A 16410-nucleotide genomic window follows, 5' to 3' on the forward strand; every position below is an offset into this window, starting at 1 on the left:
GCAGCAAGGTCTGTCACCAACTCCTGTCTGGCCCTGACAGGACTTTGTTCTGAAAGGAAGGTGAAGAAACCCCCAAACCTGGGGAAAGTTTCCATTCAAGGTTTTCATATAGCTCACCTTTTATTTTTTTCTTTAAGTGCCTATTGATAGTTCAACACACCCTGCAAAATGTGTGCAAAGTGTGAAGGTAACATGACATTGCACAGCAGCACTTTGAGTCACCATCTCTTGCACACAACTGAAGCTGGTGCCACCACTTGCCTGCCTAGCCAGGCATTCCTGCAGAGCTGATCACACATCTGAACTGCATAGCTCAATTGCTGTTCAAGGCTCTCACTAGGGAAGAAGACATCTTTTGTTTCCTGGGCTATACTGGTTCTGCTTTGTACTGAGGTATTGACGAATGTTTTTCTAAAGACCATTATGATAAATTTGACAAAAACCACAAAAAACCCCATAGTAATTTCCTTCCCCATCCATCTTTCTAAAATCTTCTAACACTACAGCCTACATTTCACAGTAACTAATCGTGTTTCTAGAAGTGACAGAAAATAAACTTTTTGTCAAGGACCCAAAGCTAAGAAACTCTTTGCTCTCCCAAGTTGCACAAGACACCCTACGCAGCCAAAGTGTGTGGCTAGCTCTGCACATCCAAGTTTTGTGTTCAAAACTGATATTGTGCCACTGATCACAACCCCTTGATCTCAATTGTTCAGCCAGTTTCCAGAACACCTTACTGTTGATTTCCTAGTCCATACTTTATCAGCCTGTCTACAAGGACATTAGAGGAGACAATGTCAAAAACCTTCTTAAAGTCAAGAACAAACAACATCCACAGATCTCCCCTCATCCATCACACCAGACACCTCTTTGTAAAAGGCTAGCGTGTTGGTCAGGCATTATTTCCCCTGTATAAAGCCATGCTGATTACTCACCATCACCTCTTGTCTTTAATGTGTTTGGAAGTGATTTCTAACAGAATTTGCTCCATCACTTTCCCATGGAAGGAGAAGCAGCTGACCAGCTTGTAGTTCCCTGGACCTTCCTCCTTGCCTTTCCTGAAGTCAGGAATGATGTTTGCTGTCCACCAGTCCTCAGGGACCTCTCCTGATCACATGGCGATCACAGACTTTTCAAAGGTATTTGATCAATCCAGCTCCCTCAGCACTCATGGATGCATCCCATCAGATCCCATGGATTTGCATATGTCCAGTTTAAATATTCCCTAACTTTATTATCCTTCAGCAACAGTAAGTTTTTCTTGCTCCAGATCTTCCCACTGGACTCACGTATTTATGACTGCTGAAGGTTCATCTTATCAGTAGAGAGCCAAAGAAGTCATTGAGTACCCTGGCTTTTCCCTGTTTGTGACTAGGTCTCCTGCCCCATTATGGGCCTAAACTAGGTCAAATGTTTTCCCCAGCCATCCTGCTGTTAACATACCTGTAGAAACTTTTATTTTTGCCCATCACGTCTTTTGCCAGATTCAACTCCACATGGGCTTTGGCTTTCCTAAATGCAATCCTACATGCTTGGACAGTATCTCTATTCCTCCTGTGTCACCTGCCACTGCTTCCACCTCTTGCTCTCTTCCTTTTTATGGCAGAGTTTTACCAGGAACAACTTGTTCACCCACGAAGGCCTTCAGCCATCTTTGCTTGGTTTCTTCCTTGTCAATATGAACCATTCCTGAGCTTAAAGGAGGTGATTCTTGAGAAGTGACAAGCTCTCCCAAAGCCCTCTTCCCCCAAGGCCTGGGATTCTCCTAAGCAGTTCCCTGAACAGGCCAAAGTCAGCTCTCTTGAAGTTCAGGATTATGATCCTATTTTTAGTTTGACCCCTGCTTTCCAGATCATGAAGTCCGACATCTTGCCACTGACGTCCATATCCCAAACTAGCTCTTCCTAGTTTATAAGAGAGATGTCCAGCAAAGTGCCTCTCCTTGTCAGCTCCTTGCTCACCTATCTTAGAAAGTTGTGGTCAATGCACTCCAGAAACATAGTGGATTGCTTGTGCACAGCTGTGTTATCACTCCAGCTGATACACGGGTGCTTAAAATTCCCCATGAGGATCAGGGCCTTAAAACACAAGTTTCCTTCCATTTTTTTAAAAAAGGCCTAGCAGACATCCACCACATTACCACCCATCTTGGTGTGCCCATTAATCCTGACTCACAACCTCTCAGCTGGCTTATCACCCTTCCTTAAGGCAGTTTCATGTGTGCTTGCTACTCACATAAACAGGACTCCAGCTTCTTGCCATCCCTGTCTGTCCTTTCTAAAAAGCCTGTATCCATTCATGGCAGCACTTCAGTGATGTGAGCTATCCCATCACCTCACTTCAGGCCTGTTTTATTGATTCTGTAGTCTGTCCTGTTCACATAATTGTGTATGCTTTGCTTGCCAGGCCTGTCCACCACCTCCTTATTTGACTGCTGGTCACATAATTTCAGGTATATAGGATGTGGAAGAAGAACCTCACCCACAGTGTTTCCTATACAAAAGAAAAGCAAAACATCTACACAAAACACTTCATGCAATGCAGCTACAGGAAAGTCAAACACAATGCAAGAGTCAAAACCTTTTGCAAAAGTACACAACTACAGTCAAGCCCAGAAGTAAAAAGAGCTCCTCCAAAAGAAACTTATATAACACATGGCAGGAGGCTTACTTCAGTTCTGGAGGCTTGTGTTGCTCCCAGGATCTACTCTGGTGGTCTTTCTGACTTTCCTGCTCTTTCTCTTCTCCAGACTATGGATTTTCCTTGCCCGGCAGTGCCTAGTACAATCCCTTCAGACCCAGGCAATATTGACTCACTGTTCTGGGGGAAAAAGCTCAAAAGTGCAGTCATGAAAAACACAAGGCATCTGCTGGGTTGCCGATGCCATCCCACACAGCCCCACAGTGTGGCAGACACCATGATTGATCAAAGCTGCTACCAGATATTCAGAAAAATCTCCTAATGCAGCCACCTAAGTTGCATCACTCAATCCTGTGATCTCTAATGCTATCCTTTCCTGCACATCCTGACATCCAGTTCACTGGTACACAACACAAATGGCTCTGATGAGGCATACCTGTGACAATAACTTCAGAAGAGAAGTTCCTTCAGAACTGTGGAAGACAATTATCATGATCTGCATTACTGCAGAATGCAGTCATTCTGTGAAGACTGAGGTGCCAACACGCTAGGCAACACATAATCTTAAAACACAAGACAGTTCCTGCCCAAAAACCCTATCATCTCTTCAAATAGATATATGAGGCAAGGACAGATTATCACATTTTCTTCCTCCACTTTACAGATGAGGAGCTAAATTCATGGATAAGGTCACAGGAAGTCCTTATCTGAAAGAAGACACACATCACAGCTTCTGAGACCGCTGCGACACATTTGTCTAACAAGAACATACTCCTTGGTAAAGTAAGGTGAAAAATGCAGAACTTTAAGACTGTACCCTAAGTGTAACACCAACTGCCCTGTCCATACCCAAAAGATAAAATTCGTAATGGTTCCCAAACATACCTCAAACTCCAGATAGTGGTCCTTCAGTTTGTAATCATCTACTTCCTTGCCTTTAAGCTTCTTGTCAGGAGGATAGGAGCGATGTTCAGCGAGCTCAGTGGAGATCTGCTTCAGCTTAGCTTCATGAGACTTCAGCTGTTCATCCTTCAGAAACACATTAGGCACTTAAGTGACAGATAAGCAAAGGAACACAGAGAGATCCCTGTACAATAATACCAAGTAGTTTCTTTTTCTTTCTCTCTTTCTTTCTCTCCTTCTTTCCTTTAACTAATTTTAATTAGATTGATAAGGTTTGTTATCCCAGAGCTCTGTCCCCAACGGCTATCTCAAAGGCACCCAATCCAAGCAGCCAAGTTTACAGAAAAACTCAGCACCTACCAGACGCCACTGGGAAAGATAGCAAACCTGTCATCCCTTGCCTTGCTGAGAGCAACAGAACCACCTTGCTGCAGAACGCTACTGACAATATGACACTTCTGCCCTAATACATTTTTCTGGCAAATTGATGAAGGCTGTTGCGTATGCAGTCAGATCAAGCGCAGAATGAAACCCTGCCTCAGGTTTTTGCAATGTAAAAGTAATTCCTTCCAGGACAGAAAGGGCATAGAGTCAGAGCCAAACCTTCAATTTCTGGGCTACCAAATGCTCTCTGGTCTGCAGTTTCCATTTGTTCAGAAGAACACAACACATTCAGAAGAAAAAGGCTGTCCGGTCCCCAAAAGGTATCTTGTTTTGCTAAGCTGCTACCAGTTTTTATTCTGCTGTACAGTTGGAGAAAGTGAGGAGTTGCTACCCCCCCTTGCTAGGCAATTTCCTTTATCATAATCCCAGGCCTACTCACTTCCTCCAGTCCATCTGTCAGCTAACCTTCTCTCAGCTCAGAAGACTTCCAGCTCCTGCAGCATGGCCTTCTGGCCATTTCTAGGCTCAGATCTGAAATTATGTTTGAATTAGGTAAGTCCAAAATATTGACATGATGATGCAGATCTCAGCGACTTAGAGTCATTAACAGCAGGTAGCACCCAGCTCAGCTCCTGTGGATGCACCAAGCCTCAGAGGAGGGGAGCGCTGCCAGTCGCTGTATGCCCATGGTGTGGCTGTGCAGCTTCAGGCTGAGCTTGGATGTGCCTACACTGCACTGTGAGTCACACCAGGGACTGAGCCTCTCAGCTCACTAAGCTGGAGCTGCAGAAAAGAGCAGAAAGGGGAAAAACTTATACAGTGGATGATAGCCGAGCCCCAGCTAATCTTGTGTTTCAATTCTTTTGCAAGAGAACTGAAGAAATAAAGATGTGGGATAATTTCCCCCTGCCTGTAAGTGGTAGGGCTCAAGCCACTTGCTACTGGCTGCCAAAAATTATTTTTGCTGTTAGTAACTACCCTGGATCTGCTTCCTGTCTCTATTAGTGCCTAAGCACTCTTTACATTGTGCTGAATCCCTGGTCTCAGCGACATCCTGTTGCAGTGAGTTCTACAGCTTGATGACAGGAGGTCTTTGAGCAGCTATTAATTCAGAACTTGTAATTTCCAGGGCAGCAGCCCTTTGGAACTTTTGTGTGTGAATGTGCATTCTCAGAAACAAGGAAAAAATAAAACAAAAAACAACCCTAGTAGATCTTTTCTAGATTGGTTGTTCCTTTATATATAGCTTTGTCACATGTCTCTTCAGTTTGACTAACATCAGACACTGATCTGCTTTTGAAAGCAAACTTGGTACAAAGATCTCTTGCACAACCTGTCATATTCAGCCTTTTTCCCTTGCCCATGTTACGTTCTCACTGCATCCCAACTTCTTGAGCAGGAATGAGTCCTTTGAAGAAGTCCATCACAATTCAGCCCACAAAATCCGAAACACCAACCACAGGGATTGAACATTTCATATTTTTTGTCTGCCAAATGAGAAGCAGCCTGCTGGCAGCTTTTCCACACTGACAGATAAAAGCAGACATGTTTCTGCTTGTCTTTGATTTTATGTGCTTTGAACACTTAACATTCTTCTGCCTTTAGCTAATACACCATATCTTATTCCACTTTCCGTGTCTGCCGTTCTTTAAGACACAAACCACAGGGCTGTGTTCTATTTTTTTCCTTTCTAAATTAAAAGGAAACAATGAGACTGGGAAACAACTTGCTAAATGGAACAATCTCTCAGGACAACAAGTAAAAAGGATTTTTTGACTGACTGAGAGTAAATTACTGAAGCCTCATACACTATTTTATAAAAGGTATGCATGAGCAAAAGGTAAAACCACAAAGATGAGACAAGTTAGTATTATTCTGTATGAGCCATGTTTTAAACTTTAACCCAGAATAGAAGCTGGAAAGTCGGTCACCACATTGTAAGAAGAAAGGCTACTGCCATGCAGAAGGAAAAAGCAGGGGCGAAATAAAAAACCCACCCCCTTAGAGCAATGCAGATTATGAGATAGCTGTTTCTAACGAGTGTTGCTAAGCTATAAAGATGGCAAAAAAAAATCATTTAAGAAGCAAACCAGAATGGGCAGATGACTTTAAAAGCTACAGGTGTCTGCTCATAAAGTAGATATCTAGGACTGAGATTTTATCACCTCTGCCACTCTGTCAACCTGATCAATGCAATCAATAGGGAGGTTATCCTCCCCCTTTACTCTGCCCTTGGGAGGCCACATCTGGAGTACTGTGTTCAGTTCTGGGCTCCCCAGCTTAAGAAAGACAAGGAATTACTGGAGGGAGTCCAGCTGTGGGCTACAAAGATGATTAGGGATCTGGACTGTATTTCTTATGAGGAGAGACAGAGAGAGCTGGGTCTGTTCAGCCTGGAGAAGAGGAGGCTGAGGGTGAATCTTACCAATGCTTAGAAATATCTCAAGGGTGGCTGTCAAGAGGATGGGACCAGACTCTTTTCAGTGGCGCCCAACAATAAGATGAGGGGCAACAGGTACAGGCTGAAGCACAGGAGGTTCCATCTGAATATGAGGGAAAACTTCTTTACTTTGACAGTCACAGAGCACTGGAACAGGCTGTCCAGAGAGGCTGTGGAGTTTCCTTCTCTGGAGACATTCAAAACCCACCTGGACACATTCCTATGTGAGCTGCTCTGGGTGAACCTGCTTTAGCAGGTGATTTGGACTAGATGATCTCCAGAGGTCCTTCCAACCCCAACCATTCTGTGATTGTGTGATTCTGTGATTGTGTTCCTACTGGTGCAGGATGAATTGCAGACATGCATCACAGCTCCAAAAGTACACAGAGCTATGGGCACAAGCATCAGACACAACCAGCCTGAAACAAGCAGAAGTAGGTGGTTTTTTGTGCAGGAAGTAGTAGAACTGTGAAACCCCCTTCCACAGGATGTTGTGGAAGCTAAAAGCTTATATGATAACATGGAGAGACCAAAGACGTTCACATATGAGATGGTTTATGAATACACATTACACAGGAAATCCCTGAGTTGATAAAGGTTGGAGTCCAGAAAAGTATTCTAGGAGAAATATATCAGCTTTTGCCTTTTATGACCCCAATAAGCCAAAGACCAAGAGTTTGTCCATTTCTTCTGAAATGAGTCACAATCAACACTCAAATTCATAAAAACACCAGTCAGTATTGGAAACCTCCTCTGCAGAGCCATAATTGCAGGATGAAAATTCTACGGCTGGTACTACAGGAACACTGGTGATAGTTTCTTTTCTTCAAAATTACAAAACAATCATATTCAAGTCTGCTCCTTTCCTCGCCCAACTTCAAATCCAGCATCAGGAAAAGAGCAGAAATGTTCCATGCAAGCCTCTTTCTTCTAGGAATGCCAGTGGTGACTGCCACAAAACAACACCAAGGACCACTGTCCAGTCTCCAGTCAGCCAGAGAAATCACCACCATCTACCCTCTATATAAAACCAGCTCACCTGAGACAGTTTTGTAGTGGTGGCTGGCAGAAGTGGGCGACTGAACTTTTTCTGAGAGCCAATTGCCGCTGGAAATGGTGGAGCAGAGAACACAGCAGCCACACAGTTAATCTTGTTGATCCAGGTCTGCATTTCTTCTTGGCTCCTGGGGAAGAAACACCTATTAAGCGTCTGTTGACTCAGCCTCCCCTACTTATTTCCCACCCCTTCAATGGCACTTTAAAAGCGAGAATAACCAAAACTGGACAAGTCTCAGAATCTGCTCAGTCTTCTGGTCTTCACAAGTGGTTAGTGTCAGGTGTCTCATTACAGGCTGGCTCGTGCCATAACCCTAGCATGCATCTTTTGCTAATCCAATCCAAATGACATAGGTGACAGCGCCAACCAATGCCCTGATTCAGACGCATGTCCTAAGGTCTCAGCTGTGATGGACACCACAGATCTCTAGAAGATTTCACATGGATCTCTGTATAAATGGGCTCATGCACAAGACTGATGTGTTTTTAATGTCAGAAGCAAAATGCAGGTCATCTGTTTGTTCTGTCTGGATATCAGAGCCTGAAGAATTTAATCAAATTGTTCTTGTATTAAGTAGTAACTTTGTTTCTGACCCAAGTGTATCTTCTAAAAAGACATCTGGCTAGCACTTGACATCAGGAGACAGACAATCCAAAACTGCCTTCAGTCATTTGTTTCAATGATTAATCACCCTGACTGTTAAAAGTTTGTGTCTTGTTTCCAAATTGAATTTCCTGCGGCTTTTACTTCCAGCTGCTGCATCTTGTTGTGCCTTTCTCAGTTAGATTAAAAAGCCTCTTAAAACTTCATGTTTCTTTCTCATTAACTACTCGTGCACCCTAATCAAATCATTATTTAATCTTATTCCTGATCAAATAAACAGATTGAACCTCTTAAGCCTTTGCTCTAACCTGCCCATGCATTAATTTACCCCTCCTTCAGCACTGCTTTCTTTTCTCAACAATTGGCACAAATCAGAAGAGAGCACTTACTGGGCTTGGAAAAGCAGGACCCTCCAATCTGCTGTTTTAAGCTTGAGGACATTGGGTTTCTTCTCATAGTCTGTTGCTTTGGATGCCAGCGCATGATGCACACTGACTGCATTCTTCAGATCTTCCTCCGACAAAGCCTTTTCTGGCTTATATTCATCCTGCAGGAGTTAAGAGGAAACATGGCATCTTATTTCTCCATGTGCTACTCCTTTTTCCTTAACCTTTCTTTTTCTTTCTCGCTCTTATTTTGATCTCTTTGCACAGCAGCGTAGTTCCACTACCTGCTTGACAGGAAAAGGGACAGACAGGGATTATTAGACTGTCACAACAGCTGTGGACTATTTGTCTTCATTTCAAGAGTCCTTCACGGCCAGTTCGCCACCTCCATTGCTCAGCTGCTGGTTCCTGCTGGGTTTCTCAGCCTCCAAAGCTCAATTTTTGTTTTTCTCAAACAACTACATTTGTAAGTCCTCCTAGGCAGGCACTCACACAGTGGAGAAGCCTCCTTATCAGTCTCCACAAAGCAAATATGGCAATGTTCTTCAAGTCTGTCTGCTCATGGCCTACAAATGGCAAGCACAGCACCATCTAGGTTTCTGACAGAACAGTATCACTCTTAAAAGCAAATGACAAAAGCAGGGAGTCAAACTCCTCTGGGTTGAAAGCATCAGCCTCGGAGAAGTCTTTGGCCTCCTGACTGACAGAAGCTGGATAAGGGCACAATCAGGGTGTAGACACAAGTTCAATTTAAAGCCCATCTGACTATAAGTGGCCTGGGAGAGCCAACAGCTTTTTTAAGGAAAAGTCACTGAAGGAGAGGCCAAAGCTGTCTGCAATTGACTCCATTTGTCCCCCTTAGTATAATACATCACAAAAACAAATTTCTTCTGAAAAACCCACCCAGGCAGGGGGTTTGACGAGGTAAAACAGAGAAATAATTCCCTGCAGGTGTGATAATTACTGATCCCTCCACTTGAACACAAGAGTTAGGAGATGGGGTTTAGCAGGAGAGCGCAGGTTGCAGACCATGTGCAGGGACAGCAATAGCCATCCAGAGAGGCACCCACCCCAGAGAAGAGCTTGCTAACATGCAAAAATTGGTTTACATTACTTACCTGGCAGCATACAAACCACGGTTGCAGCCAGAGGCAAATACACTGCTGTTCAGATACTTCACCAGAGGAAATGCAGCTAACCAGCTACACTGTTGCAGCACTATCTCCACTTGGAGTCAGACAAGGGTACAACCCACCACAGATCTGGCAGGCCTGCAGAGCACTGATGCACCAATGACCAACAGGTAGCCTTCAACTTAAACATCTGTGACATTAGGGGTTTTCAAGGTCTAGTAGTGAGTGAAGCCGAATGTCCTTCCTCTCTCCATAGACTCATAGAATGTGTCCTGAGTTGGAAGGGACCCACAAGGATCACTGAGTCCAACTCCTGTCCCTGCATAGCACAACCCAAAAATTCACACCATATGTCTGAGGGTGTTGTCCAATCACTTCTTGAACCCTGGTCAGGCTTGGGGCCGTGACACCTCCCTGGGGAGCCTGTTCCAGTGCTCCACCACCCTTTGGGGGAAGAACCTTTTCCTAATGTTCAACCTAAACCTCCCCTAGCACATCTTCCTGCCATTCCCTCAGGTTCTGTCATTGGTCACCAGAGAGAAGAGATCAGTGCCTGCCCCTCCTCCTCCTCTTGTGAGGAAGCTGTACCCACCATGAGGTCTCCCCTCAGTCTCCTCTTCTTCAGGCTGAACAAACCAAGTGACTTTAGACACTCCTGATATGGTTTCCTCTCCAAACCCCTCACCAACCTTGTGGCCCTCTTCTGGACACTCTTAATATCCTTTTTATCCTGTGTTGCCCAGAACTGCACACAGTGCTCCAGGTGAGGCCGCACCAGCGCAGAGCAGAGCAGGACAATCACCTCCCTCACCTGTCTGACAATGCTGCGCTTGATGCACCCCAGGACATGGTTGCCTGGAGTCTCAACAAGCTTTGTAGGGATCTCCATATCATGATGGACTTTGCCTACTCCCACTCAGGGCACTCTCTAAATCTTCCTCAAGGAATATTTGGGAGAGTCCCTAGCTGAAGGACAAGAACTGGAGGAGGCTGTCCAATGTCTGGCCTAGCCCCATCTTGCACAGGGAGGAAGCAAGCCCCCCGAGCAGACCCCTTCCCTCATAGGTTCAAAATCTGACTTATCTGGTGGTAATCTGGGGGGAAATGAGTGGCATTACTGTCTTGGGAGACTGAGAAAACTTCAGTCCCAGGAAATGAACTTAGGCCTCAGAAACACTACATTCTGACCTTCCTCAAGTTACTGCCTAGAGACAGTGTTTGCGAATAAAACTTCTCTAACAACAGTGTCAGCTATCATCTCACCTGTTGCCTCCCAGCTTCCTCTGTGAGATGCATCCAACATCCATAAACTGCTCTGGCGTATGAACCTGCTCCAAGAAGAACTCCACATTTGGGCAATCGCAGAAGCAGTACTGGCTGAGAACACCTCCTTTCCGACACTGAGCATTCATTACAATCCTTACTAATCCCACCGGATCAGATGGCTGCAATCTACCTTGACAGCTGAGGCTCTGCCAGCTTCTCTAAAGGCACCAATCGGCGTACCGGAAATGTCTCCACATAGTTGGCCAGCCTCAGAAAAAGCTAGAAGAATGTGACTCTGCTGTCAAAATTCCTCCTCTAAGGCCTGCAACTCTTTTAACTGGCAGGGAATGCTAGCGGAGCAGGAACATCCGTATCTCCTATGCCATCAAGGACAGTACATGCTCTGATGGACTAGGTGTCAGCATGGAGGTTGAGCTGAAATGGAAAGCAACTCACTGAAGTTAGACTGAGACAGTGGCAAGAAATATATGAGGAGTCAGAAAGGAACTGCTACCTCTCTATCAGCTGAAGGCTGATGTGAGTGCTGTATGCAACGCAATGACATGCTGAATTCATCTTTATCAGATTCCTGGAGAACGACTTTCCCACATTCTGCTAACCCAAAGTCAGCATGTTTCTAAATCCATTTTTGATAGACCAGAGAATGGCATTTGGTTTTTTATCAGTCAATGTATTGTGAGTGGATATCTCTGCTAAGTTGCATGTGATGGCTGCAAAATTCTCTTTCAGAGAGTCTTGTCACTGAATACATCATTCTGGCCTTTCTTTCTTTCTTAATATATATTTTAATAGAGGAAACACATTTGAGAGAAGTTATATAAAAATACTTGAAAGTTTGCAAGATTATGAAATGCCACATCAAAGGGCGAAGATGTTGCAAACCTCACAGAAGAGTCCAAACAAAACACAAAGGTCCATGTCTTGCACAGCTCGCCCAGGAGCAATTCCTAGCAAGAAAGCGAGGTCAGCCTTGTGTCTTCTTCTTACAAACCTCTTTTCTGTATGCACATCACATTCTATGTCAGTCTAGTGAACAGACATTCTGTCAAGCTCCTACTTTGCAATTTCCTCTTGCTGTGAACAGAGGGCAGGAAATTAACCTTGGCCTGAGGATGCCCAGACACAGGGCCAACATGCCAAACATGTCAAACCTCTCATTTTATATAATACTGTGCAGGCATGTTCAGTTGGCTAATTATGAACACTTCCACTGAGGCGAGCCCCACTCGTGGCCTCTGTGCTCACTAACTCAGAAATCATCTCTCTTAAATAATTCATTTTAAAATAAAACAATATGAAGAACAGCAATTAGCACTGGAAAACCTCCAAGGGGTAAAAAAAAGTAAAAAAATGTGGGCACGGAGACAAGACTGCCCAGGTAAACTCCCCAGTAGTCACCACCATTTAGAAAACACTCTCATACATGGATTTTCACAACAAAACAACAAGAACTGGACAGGTAGGCAAACAGAATGACAGCAGAACTGGAATCATACTGCCTACTGGGGGAATCACAGCTGCTGTGAACAATTAATATTTATATTACAGCAGTGTCTTGAAGGAACAAATCTGAGTTACAAACAAACACAGAAAGCAACAGTGCAGAGCTTTGTACATGTGTTTGTGTGTATACAGCAGCCAGAACAGTGAGATTTCTCTCTTCCCTGCTTGAGCAGCACTTAGTGCAATGAAACCATCCTCACAGATGTTGTCTCCACAAATATAAAGATAACATACAGATAATGAGAGAAAGAGCAAAAATGTGTGTGCACATCTGTGAATGCACCCTGCCCTATAGCACCCCACAATCAGGAGAGAAAGCAAACAGAAGCAAGGAAATCCTTTGCCGACTACTGCTAGAGCAATGCATTTCTACAAAGAAATCAAGCAGTTCAAAAATGTGCCTGAACTTTCTAAAATTAGGATAATTTCAATCTCCCGTTATGTCGCAAAAGGAAACGACAGCTCAGCAACTTTAACCGTAACAGTTTGGTGTACCTGTGTATTTTAAAACCATGGTGCCCTCAAATTCTGCGATACCACGTCCCTAACAGAGCAAGGTTTATTTCAGGGGTGAAGCAAAGCCCTGCTGGACCTCCTGGAGCTGAAGAGAAAGCAGAGGATGCTTCATAGCTGCAGCAAGAGGCACTGTGGCTGAGCAGGGGCTGGAGGCACCCTGGGGAGGGTGCCCTATCCCTCTGGGAATTAATCATGTCCCATCAGGCCCCTCTGTCAACCTTTTACGGTACTAAAATAAAAGCCTCGCTTGTCACTGTGCTACAGCAAGGTGGCTTCAGCACAAGAGTCTTCAGGTCCAAGTGGAAGAGCGCAGCTTTGTGGAGTAACCACCCTGTAATCACTGAATTAAAGCGCTGTGACAAGTGCAAGATACACAAGTAACAAACATATAAGAACTCCAGCAATGAATTTCGTTCTGCAAAGATGCAGTCAGATGTGAAATTACTCTCCTGCTCTCCAAACGATGGAGGGTGAGAGTGGGGAGAGCACCATTCTATAGAAAATTTGCATGCTGCATCAGCATCTCTACATTTTTTCAAACAGAAAGTGTTTTAAACTAATATGCCTGTGATGCTCATAAAAGTACTTAATTAAGACTAAAATAGACAATATCTCCTTTTTTATCCTTGAAAGCTTATTAATCCCCCCTCAAAGATCAAATAAGAAATTACTTAATGTGTTATGGAGAAGAAGCATTCTTACTTCTTAGGGAACCAGGCAGTCTTTTCAGGTGAACAATAAAGATGACTTGTTTCAGAAATCAAAGCAGGTGATTCCATTTCACCCAGGAAAAGGCAAGTACAAAGCTGCCATGAAGGCTACTGTACTAAAGTCTGAACTGCTGCCAGTAAGAGGACAAGAGGGAAGGCTCATCTGCAATTCAGTGTTTCAGTTTCAGTCGTTTTGCCTGTTTCAGGATTTCAAGTCCTCTCAAAAAGCTACTGCACTCAGAGCATCCACCTTGTAAACTTCATGCTGTAAGAATTTGATCCAAGCCACACTCTTCTCAGAGACTACCCAGGTTGGCTCCAGTGAAAGCAACAGCTTCAGAAACCCAACAGCAAGGAAGGAGCAGGGAAGGAGCAGGGAAGGAGGAAACAACAGTGTGTATTTGAATCTGTGCTCCTGATAGCTGGAAAACACAGTGAGAATGTAAAAGACTTTCAAACAAGCATACTTCTATAATACAGGGTAGTCTGGACAAATACCACCTTTCATGAGTGATTCACCAATCTACTTAGCTGCTACCATTTATTTGATTTTGACGTTTCTGACTCATATGTTGCATTTCCAAGAGTATAGTAAAAATTGTACCACAATATACTTAAGCTTGTACCAGAAGACTTGAAGGGTTTCAGCTGACATTTTTTTTTAGACTTCTTGCTGTCAGGAAGCAAGGTTTGTTAGAAACCAATGTATCATCTTGCTTGAGGGAAAGAAAAAATCTTTTTATCCTTCCATTTTACTGTGGAGAAGAAGCTGCATATGCTACCAAGACCAAGCTGCCATTCAATTGTACTGCATCTTGTCTTCTGGGCACTGCAGAAAAGTCTACTATGAAAAGACGGGAAAGGAGGACAGCCTTACAGGAGAGGAAGTCATACATATGAAATGCAATGTTAAAAGGAGCCTAGAAAAACTCATGAAAGACACAGAGAGATGATGCTGCCTTCGCTGGTGAAGCTGGCTATTTTTTCAGACATGAGTGACAGCAACGGTAGAGGCTGGAATTGATAAGGTGCATATGTCAATGGGGACAACGGATCTGAACTTGAAAGTGTGAATGTCTGAATATGTGTGTAAACTGGGTGGCAGGGCAGGGAGAGCAGCTACACCGTGTGTCAGAGGGAAAGGAGCCTGGAGGTGGGTTGTGAAAGCAGAGAGGATGCCTGCTGCTTTATCCCTCTTTAATTAGTTTCCAAAAGACAGCGATTTCCCCTACCTTCTGCAAGTACAGGACTGTTCCCTTCAGCACAGCATAAAAGGTTTTCCAGCCTCGTTTTCCCCGGGGAGCTGCAAAGAAAACAAATGAAAACCCATTTAACTCAGATCCATTTTTACACTTTGTCTAGGCAACAGGAGATCTACAGTAGTCCTGTGTTAAACCTCCTTTGTTACTCTCGTTTTCAAAGGACAATGCAACTCAGCGCACCACCTGCACATACCTGCTGTGTGAGAGAGTAATAAAACAGCCCTGACGACAGCCCTGGACTGGATCAGAAGTAAACAGCAGCAATGCAGAAAGCAGGCCGGAGAGATCCAGCCTTTGTGTTCTTGCAGGTAGGCAGATAGTGCTCCTACACAGCTAGGTCTGAGCTCTGCACTGTGGCAGTTTCAGAAGGAAACATGCCACAGCAAGCTGGCAGGCACTGCTCAGCACCAATGGGACACTGCTCAGAAAGCAGTGCCTCTCAAGAGCATTCTTCCTTCATGCTGCTGCTGCACACCCAAGCTGGCACTGAGCAGTCAGATGGCTTCTTGGTCCTTTCCCTTCTTCCTGTAGCCACAGGGGAAGCAAAAGAAGAGGAAGGAAATCGTAGCCAAGCAAAATTGTAAGAAAAAAATATGCCCCTCAAGAAACCCGAAGTCAGTTAGAGGCTGGAGAACATAACAGAGATAACATATCCAGCCTACTCATTCCTAGAAAAAATCAGTGGGGAAAAAAAAATAATAAAAGTGGATTTAGCATGAAGGCTGCTGTTTGAAATTCAGTTGCAATAGAGGGAGAGAAAGCACAGGCTGTACGGTCACAGTGCCAGAGACTAGAAGCCTGCATCTAAGCTCACTCTCTACCAAGCCTGCACTACTGACTAGCAATCACTTGCCTCTATACTGAAATTAATAACCCAAGCACGACTAAAGCATCACGCTCAGAAAGACATTCTATTCTGATCTGAAGACAGTAAGCAATGGTGAAGAGGTTGTTAGTCCTTTGCTCCGTAGGTTAATCATTCTCATCTCACATGACGGGCCTTATTTCTGATTGGCATTTGTTTGGTTCAGCTTCCAGGCATTGGCCCCTGTTACATCCTTCTCTTCTAGACAGCCTGAGTGCTTTAGCCCTCAGTACTCCTTTCCTGAGAAAATACATACAGCATGCTAGCACATCACTTCATTAGCCATCCCACACAAGCTGATCTCTGACCTACAACAACTGCATTAGAAAATGAAATATGAAAAGGTCTATCTAACTTTAAAAAAATGAGTTTCACTTTATTTGCAACTGGAAAGTCAGAATGTAACTTTTTCAAGAACTGCATGACAATGAGAGACAGACCTCTAAGATGTACAGGAACTTCTGAAAACATAGCCCTAATTACATTACTCATAAGGGGATTATCCACAAAATGCCAGCGTCTAGTGTGCTGAATAATGAGCAATTCTGATTACTTATAATTAAAGAAATAATTTAATAAAAGCAACTAGACACAATTACTTATTAAGGTTAAATAAACGGAAGTTTAATAAAGAGGAGCCTATTCAGAGCATCCAATCATCACAAAGAACAAGGTCAGCTTGATTTCATCATCTCTTTGCATTTAGTTGTCCGGCTGTCAG

The 16410-nt window shown here is 44.0% G+C and overlaps 1 protein-coding gene across 9 annotated transcripts in view; it reads right to left on the minus strand.

The window, feature by feature from the left end:
* Window positions 1-16410, minus strand: part of PSD3 (pleckstrin and Sec7 domain containing 3) — a 114253-nt gene that overhangs the window by 12338 nt on the left and 85505 nt on the right. For 8 of the 9 annotated variants that reach the window (XM_065045652.1, XM_065045653.1, XM_065045650.1 and 5 more), the window contains 4 exons: window positions 14795-14865; window positions 8417-8574; window positions 7407-7551; window positions 3526-3669 (listed from right to left, as the gene is read on the minus strand). In XM_065045652.1, the coding sequence (XP_064901724.1) occupies window positions 3526-3669; window positions 7407-7551; window positions 8417-8574; window positions 14795-14865 (518 nt within the window). Of the gene's footprint in view, window positions 1-2670; window positions 2821-3525; window positions 3670-7406; window positions 7552-8416; window positions 8575-14794; window positions 14866-16410 lie in introns of all 9 variants that reach the window. The other variant, XM_065045651.1, reaches the window with a different exon arrangement.

The sequence above is a fragment of the Columba livia genome, chromosome Z, assembly GCF_036013475.1.
Source record: "Columba livia isolate bColLiv1 breed racing homer chromosome Z, bColLiv1.pat.W.v2, whole genome shotgun sequence".
NCBI lineage: Eukaryota > Metazoa > Chordata > Aves > Columbiformes > Columbidae > Columba > Columba livia.